This window comes from Saccostrea echinata, unplaced genomic scaffold (genome assembly GCF_033153115.1).
Source record: "Saccostrea echinata isolate AGI-Se365-2 ecotype Australia unplaced genomic scaffold, CSIRO_AGI_Sech_v1 ptg000012l, whole genome shotgun sequence".
NCBI classification, from domain to species: domain Eukaryota; kingdom Metazoa; phylum Mollusca; class Bivalvia; order Ostreida; family Ostreidae; genus Saccostrea; species Saccostrea echinata.
In genome coordinates, this window is record NW_026889761.1 from 3,807,501 (window position 1) to 3,815,845 (window position 8,345).

Here is an 8,345-nt window from a genome sequence, read left to right on the forward strand (position 1 = left end):
CATACTTGGTACTCACGGAATGAGATAGCCAGTACACATTATGACGTCATTTTATGACTTCATTGATCTTTACTACAGAAGATTATAATGAATATCAACAAAAATGCTTCGGCGCAAGGGCATGCTCTATTTTATTAAACTGAAACAAGATATATTTAGAAGCAAAATATTTTAAAGTTTGCCTATATTGCTGCACAAATATCAACAGCTCAGTTGTATAATTTCTATTTGTAAAGTTTTAAGATGAATTAGGGTAAAAATGTAGGTTCCGGTATAAGTTTCCTCAAATTCCGATCAAATGAGAAATTGCCTAGGATTTGTGGAGTAGTTTTATTAATCTATAAAATATTCTTCTAGGCATTATACAATTTTTATATAAAAACTAATAGGGTTATACCTTGCGCCGAAGATGTTTTGTTGATGTGTTTTATTAACTCCAGTAGGTAAGATCAGTGACGTCATAATATGACATCATCATGTGTACTGCTATAACATATCGTGGGTACTAAATATGCATAAGAAAATAATTTAACACTTTTTATGAATAATAAATACACCTCTAATGCGTTTTTATTAGCTCATTTGCATAGAAAAGCCTATACCTAGCCTTATCTCACATGCGTATAATAAAGAACAAAATCATGGACTTTGTATCTGTAAAAAAAAAAACAAAATCATGGCCTTTGTATATGTAAAAAAACAAAATCATGGACTTTGTATCTGTAATAAAAAACAAAATCATGGACTTTGTATCTGTAATAAAGAACAAAATCATGGACTTTGTATCTGTAATAAAAAACAAAATCATGGACTTTGTATCTGTAATAAAAAACAAAATCATGGACTTTGTATCTATAATAAAGAACAATATCATGGACTTTGTATCTATAGTAAGGAGCAAAATCATAGCCTTTGTATCTGTAATAAAAAACAAAATCATGGACTTTGTATCTGTAATAAAGAACAAAATCATGGACTTTGTATCTGTAATAAAAAACAAAATCATAGACTTTGTATCTGTAATAAAAAACAAAATCATGGACTTTGTATCTATAATAAAGAACAAAATCATGATCTTTGTATCTATAATAAGTAAAAAATCACGGCCTTTGTATCTGTAATAAAAAACAAAATCATGGTCTTTGTATCTGTAATAAAAAAACAAAATCATGGCCTTTGTATCAGTAATAAAAAACAAAATCATGGCCTTTGTATCTGTAATAAAAAACAAAACCATGGCCTTTGTATCTGTAATAAGGAACAAAAAGAGGATGAGTATCACTCTAGAACGTTAATCATTCAGAATGCCGGGAAAAGTATCGTTTTAAAACATATTGAAATATATCAACTTTTTTTTTTACAAATTCTCGGAATGAGTGTCAACTGATGATTTAAATGTATCGATCTATTGTGTATTAACATATCTAAAAGATAGGAACAAGTCCCATGAGATATCGAGGTTTGACTTCATACAAATTTCAGGCTATCCCCTCTAAATATCTTTAAACAAATGAACCGTACACTAACTATTTCTAAGGAGAATATCTTCACTTAAAATGTCTAGATGATATTCTTTTTTATAATAGAATATATGTCCAGTAAAATTAAGCTCCATAGTATTCACTTTTTAATATGTATGGTACAATTTGTGGTAACCTCTTATCTTAAAATTTTTAAAAAGCCATGTGCTTTAAAGTTCTTATGAAAGTTCAATGTTATAAAAACTTGAAATCCACATCAACAAAGTTACAGATTAATCAAAATATACATGATTTGTATTGCAATGCACAAAAGCACAAAGAAATTACCAAAATAGTATTTTTTTTATGAAAAGAGCTTGATGGACTCTCCCGAAAATCTAAAATAAAAAAAAATTGAAGGCTTAAAATGATAAAAATCAAAGACACTGAATATTTCTATAAAAATATTACAAGAAATTTTAACATCATGAAAAAGACTTCCCGAAAAGTTTTCTATTTTTTTTTTAAATTCTTTATTCATTATAGGGACCTAGTTAGAAAGTACAATTTATCATTTGGTCGTCTTCCATATCAATTAGACGCTTTGTTTTTACACAAAACTACTGATTATCCACCGGTCCAACTTATCAATAAAGGAGGCTTTGACTTGACAAAGGAGTATGCTTTTTCCTGCTAGGCACCTGATCCTTCCTTATAAGTTTCCAGGGATCCATGTTTACAGATCTGTATTGTACTTTTTAGATCGACCACTGTTTGTATCTTTATCATTTGTTTTTATTTGACAATGTTTTCAGATTTTTAACTAAGTCAAAAAATAAGGTGTTGCTGATTACTTTTTATGGATTAAAAGCATAAACAAAAGTTGAAACTTGAAGAGAAATCTATATATTATTGGCGAATCAGATAGTTGTCCCTTTGACCTTTAAATATCTAAATTTTAATTTTATTATGAGAAAGAAACCTTCAACTAATGAAGAAAATAATTTTAAAAGTTCGATAATGTAAGGACAGATAATTAAACAGTGACTTAATATTAGACATGTGACAGCTTATTCAGAAACACATAACATTGACTTAATATTAGACATGTGACAGCTAATTCAGAAACACATAACAGTGACTTAATATTAGACATGTGACAGCTAATTCAAAAACACATAACAGTGACTTAATATTAGACATGTGACAGCTTATTCAAAAACACATAACAGTGACTTAATATTAGACATGTGACAGCTAATTCAAAAACACATAACAGTGACTTAATATTAGACATGTGACAGCTAATTCAGAAACACATAACAGTGACTTAATATTAGACATGTGACAGCTTATTCAAAAACACATAACAGTGACTTAATATTAGACATGTGACAGCTTATTCAAAAACACATAACAGTGACTTAATATTAGACATGTGACAGCTAATTCAAAAACACATAACAATGACTTAATATTAGACCTGTGACAGCTAATTCAGAAACACATAACAGTGACTTAATATTAGACATGTGACAGCTAATTCAAAAACACATAACAGTGACTTAATATTAGACATGATTTAGACATGAACTTTTTCTTAAGAAAAAGCAAAGTTTCATTTGAATATTTGGAACTGCAAAGTAAACATTTATGGTAATTCACATCAGATTCAACAAATCAATATTTAAATGATTGAAACATACAGAGTACGTAACAGTTAGCCAATCACTTTTCAGTAACTGATATATGTTTTTATATTTACGTTTGGCGTTTGGTATACCATATTGCAAATTCTTACAGGTACGCTGCAGGTAGCTTTAAATGCAAATTACGCTATGGGCGCTCTTTGGGTTATCTACTCAATCTTTGTCTTGTTTCCGTTGTCTCAGTCTACCACTATTTCGCGGAAGTATACCGCAAAACTAGACCTGGATGATAAGAAATCAAATGACGAACGTTTTGGAGAATACAATTCTACATCAGTGAGAGAATGCGCAGCGCACTGTCAAAGGGAGTGTAGTTTATATGGATTTAATCCACAGATGAAGAAATGTCGTAGCCACAAGAAAATTTTCACGTCGGGGATGTCTAGGGAGGAGGGCTGGAGATACTACTCTCATGACTGTATGTACAGGGTGTTTCATAATATATGTCACACATCTAAATTGGCATAATCAGAATATCAAGCATGATACCAAAAATACCAAAATACCACAGGCAATCATATTAATCTAAAATTATGATATTACAAAATATCGGGAAAATTATAATTCCATGAAGTAAACTGATGATGTTATCAGTGATGTCATAATTTCAGCTGTTCTCAAAATGGATTTCTACTAGCAACAAAAATTTGAATTTGTAAACTTTTATTATAAGCACGATATCCTAAATATTCTTCAGGGTGTGATGAAGAAAAATATCCAGACTAGAAAGCCCTGTCTAGTTTTCATTTATTAAGGTAAATTAAGAAGTTTGAACAAAACGTAATGTAAAGATGAAGAAAATAACCCCCCCCCCCCCCCCGCAAATGAGAACATTGTCAAATTGAAGTCAATCATTGAGAAAACCTTGAGAAAGTCAGTTAGATCTGAGTTCAGTGAAATGGATTGGGACAATGCAAGTGTATCAAGTGTATTTAGAAATTTTCGATTTGAATTGAGCGTGTCTGCATACAAGATTTCTGCATTACAGCATTTAAAGCCAACTGACAATCAGAGTTGGTCTAGTTTGCAAAATTGATTGAAAGAGCGAAAGAAGTGGATGTTAGCACATATCGGTAGTTCTGAAATGACACATTTATTTAAATGCATCTTTAAATAAGAAAATAAATATGCACTTCCGGGGGTTCTAAAAAGCTATATATATATTTTTATTTTTTTAGTTTTATATATAAAACAAGAAATCTGTCAAGTATCCTCTGAAACGTACGAAACAATGGTCAGAAATTTCTGAACATGAATCTCTTAAGTTATTTAGGACAATGGTAAGGAAAACACGTGGAGTATAACATTTTAGGAAATCGTTGCCATAGAAACTGAAATGGAGAATATTGGATACTTTGACTTAAAAAAAATAATTTTGAATATCTGCTGATTACAATGATATATAAAATGTACATGTAGCTTTTGTTGTAATTTTTCTCTCTGCCTTTAGATGTGTGACATATATTGTGAAACACCCTGTATAACTGTTATTTTTCTTCGTTTGTCAGAAATCACATAAACATTAGTAGTTTTTATCGCTCAACATTATTAATTCTAAATAATAGTCCTGTCTGTTTACTTATTTTTTTCTAATTACTTTTATTTCGAATGGAAACTTAATGTGAAATTGACGTAATTTTATTTTTTTTCCTATATTTTATTTCCTTCTGTTAGTATTATCTTCGATTAATAAAAATGAGCTTCTACTGTGAAGGAAATACTAATGAGAAAAAGATCAAAGCTTACACTGTGACACAATACAGAAATAAATTCATTTCAAGCTTTATAAAATTGTACCATTCTCAACCATTAGAAAATTGTTGTTTGTAATTGATTAAAAAATAAACAAGGATGCTCTTTAAGTAGTAACTGTTCTGAAAGCCGAGATGAGAACCCTGCACCATTGACTACTAAGCATTCTCTGTCGCCCGGTATTTTTTTTTAAGAAATTATAGATTAACCCATCACTAATCAGATATACATGTATATACATACTATGATTCCAGTATTTTTTTTTCTTTTTTTGTTTCCTGTAGATTGTAGTTTTTTTCTGCTTTAGTTATTCCCTTAGATTGTAAGGATCTTCACGCAGATGGTCAGACTAATACAGGGGTGTATGAAATTTACCCTCTTGGCACCATTACCAGTCCTGTCAGAGTTTACTGCGAAATGGAGACAATGGACGGAGGATGGACGGTATGTAGATTATTACTATATTACATTACTAGTCCTGTCAGAGGTTACTCGATATGGAGACAACGGACGGAGGATGGACGGTATGTACATTATTACTATATTACATTACCAGTCCTGTCAGAGGTTACTCGATATGGAGACAATGGACGGAGGATGGACGGTTTGTAGATTATTAGTATATACATTACTGGTCCTGTCAGAGTTTACTGCGATATGGAGACAACGGACGGAGGATGGACGGTATGTACATTATTACTATATTACATTACCAGTCCTGTCAGAGTTTACTGCGATATGGAGACAATGGACGGAGGATGGACGGTATGTACATTATTACTATATTACATTACCAGTCCTGTCAGAGTTTACTGCGATATGGAGACAATGGACGGAGGATGGACGGTATCTAGTTTATTTTAAAATTAAAAGTACATAGCATAATTCACACTCAATGATCTTGCTGTTTTAAGGATTGTAGGATAAAAAGTGAATATTTTGATTTTATATCATAACATATTGATCATACTATTGTTCGAAATTGTAATGTTATACATGCTTTCTTTAAAAGGCAATCCAAAAACGTGTCAATGGATCTCTGAGCTTTGAGAGGACCTGGACGGAATATAAGAATGGTTTTGGTTTACCGGAACAGGATGTCTGGGTTGGTAAGTGTAAATCACTATAATCCTTAGGCAAGCGTATTCGAGCTAAGTTCTTAAAATTGGGTTCAAATCTAGTATCATCAAATACTGCTTTTGCATTGAAAGATTATTAAGTTGTTGAATATACAGAAAACGAAACTTTTTTTTAAATATTCTGTAAACGTCTTTGATTCTATGTCAATTAAACGTTTTTAATATTTCACGATATCGTTTGTAGGTACAATTCACAATCTCATTGTCTTCCGCTACAACTTTCAAATAATCACTTTCATCCTCTTCAAAGTTTGACAAAATTTCTTTATTGTGGCAGATAAAAAATGAAAGCATATCAATGATCTGATTTTAAGACTGGGTAATATGTGTTCAACGATACTCACTAATCGTGTTTTGTGATATCTTAAATAATATGAAAAAAAGAGAGAAAGGTCATTTAGCGACATAGTCTTAATGAAACCCAAATTAGCATCAATGTCTACAGCTAAAAGAAAACAATCTGATTTTTCATGAAGGTACTGTAAACGTATTACATTTGGCTGTGTATTCTTTTTAGCGCCTTTGGCGGAAAGAAACTTCCGCTAATCAAAGTACTACGCTAAATGACTTGTACATATATACATAAATAAGGACATTAAGAAACGCACTAAATCAAATCTACGCTAACTTGTTCAAAAATCAATTTCCTCCAAATATTATACACGCTAAATAAAATACATTTACAGTATATTGAATACTCAAAAAGGAAATACTTGTATGCAATGGACTTTTCAGTTGATATCAAATATATCTTAATACAGGAAATGACGTAATCCATCAGTTAACAAAAGAAAACAGCTCATCCCTTTATGTGTCCATCACTCTCCAGAATGGTACAACGCTGTATGAAATGTACGATCGATTCTCGGTCTCCAATGAAACAGAGAAATATCAACTCTTCCTAGCAGGACCCGCCACGGGGACCTTAGGTAAGTGTATTCAAGCTAAGTTCTTAAAATTGGGTTCAAATCAAGTATCATCAAATACTGCTTTTGCATTGAAAGATTATTAAGTTGTTGAATAAACAGAAAACGAAACATTTTTTTCTTATATTCTGTAAACGTCTTTGATTCTATGTTAATTAAACGTTTTTAATATTTCACGATATCGTTTGTAGGTACAATTCACAAATTCTACGGTCATTGAATTTCTCATTGCTAAGTATTTGAAATTTAAAATGATCTTTTTTAAACACAAAAACAATGATGTTAAATTATTTGTCACTAGTATATCCAGTAACTACCCTTAATCCGCTTTTGTTATTTAGCTTAGGTTTCTTGATGATTTTCAATAATTCACATTTTTAACTACTACAGAATAGGAAGATTACAGCACGTAATTAATATATAATGTCGGCATTTTCATAAAAGCTTGATGTCAAAGAAGGTTATTTGATCGGGAACATAGTCAAATTAAAACAGCCAAATTGAAAACATTTCAACTCATTTCACATTTACCAAAAAAAAAAAAGCTATATAAATTGCACAGTGTATCTTTGTATTGTATTTTATATATTATCTCTCTTTACGGGAGACAACATGAGAAGCCGTTATCTGCCTTAGACGTACCTCAGTATTATTGACAATAAGATTAATGTGATATGAATTATGTCTGTAATATATTTTCTCTACAGGAGACAGCATGTTAATCACCCTTCCATCTAACCGCGAACTGTCTGGGATGTACTTTAGTACCCCGGACAGAGATAACGACCTAAGGGACATAGGTAACTGTGCTGCTCGCAGTGAAATTAGAGGAGGCTGGTGGTTTAGCAACTGTCACGACGCCTTCCTTAACGGCCCTTGGTCCCCGGCAGTCTGGCGCAGACCTTGGTATCCTACAGTAGTGAGTGGGAAAACTGTTAAGGAGACATTGATGTTGATCAGGCGTCACTAGGTACACATCACTAAATCTTAATAACTATTTACTCTTTGATATTTACTTGGACATTTTAAACGGTTATAAAAAAAATTTGTACGAGTAATGAAACATACCTTTTTATTTTTCTTAAACATTATTGAATTCCTTTAATTTTTTTATTTTCAACAGATGATTATTCAAAAAAAAGAGAAACTACACATTGAGGACCAACCATCAATCAGGCAAAATATTTCTCTTAAATGGAGACAATTTTAAATTTATCTTCATCATGGGATTTTCTTCATTCTTTTTTTGGAACATAATATTTCATATCAAGTGAGATAACTTGTACAGGACTATATTTTGAGGGGTTTGTGGTTGTACTATTTACAGTTAAAGCTGTACATTGTATGTGTTGTAATAAA

At 31.3% G+C, this 8,345-nt stretch overlaps 1 protein-coding gene across 1 annotated transcript; it reads left to right on the forward strand.

Annotated features, from left to right (window-relative positions):
• Positions 1-3,298: 3,298 nt before the first annotated feature.
• On the forward strand, positions 3,299-7,956 carry LOC133185699 (fibroleukin-like). Its single transcript, XM_061321002.1, has 5 exons — positions 3,299-3,587; positions 5,229-5,365; positions 5,934-6,030; positions 6,822-6,989; positions 7,694-7,956. The coding sequence occupies exons 1-5, from the start codon at positions 3,299-3,301 to the stop codon at positions 7,954-7,956; spliced, it is 954 nt and encodes a 317-aa protein (XP_061176986.1).
• Positions 7,957-8,345: the final 389 nt, after the last annotated feature.

What these genes read in the sequence shown, in the direction of transcription:
- LOC133185699 (XM_061321002.1), top strand. Translation starts at nt 3,299, where the DNA reads ATGGGCGCTCTTTGGGTTATCTACTCAATCTTTGTCTTGTTTCCGTTG. An exon ending in GAGATACTACTCTCATGACT is followed by an intron (nt 3,588 to 5,228) that starts GTATGTACAGGG and finishes TTTCTGCTTTAG; the next exon opens with TTATTCCCTTAGATTGTAAG. An exon ending in CAATGGACGGAGGATGGACG is followed by an intron (nt 5,366 to 5,933) that starts GTATGTAGATTA and finishes TTTCTTTAAAAG; the next exon opens with GCAATCCAAAAACGTGTCAA.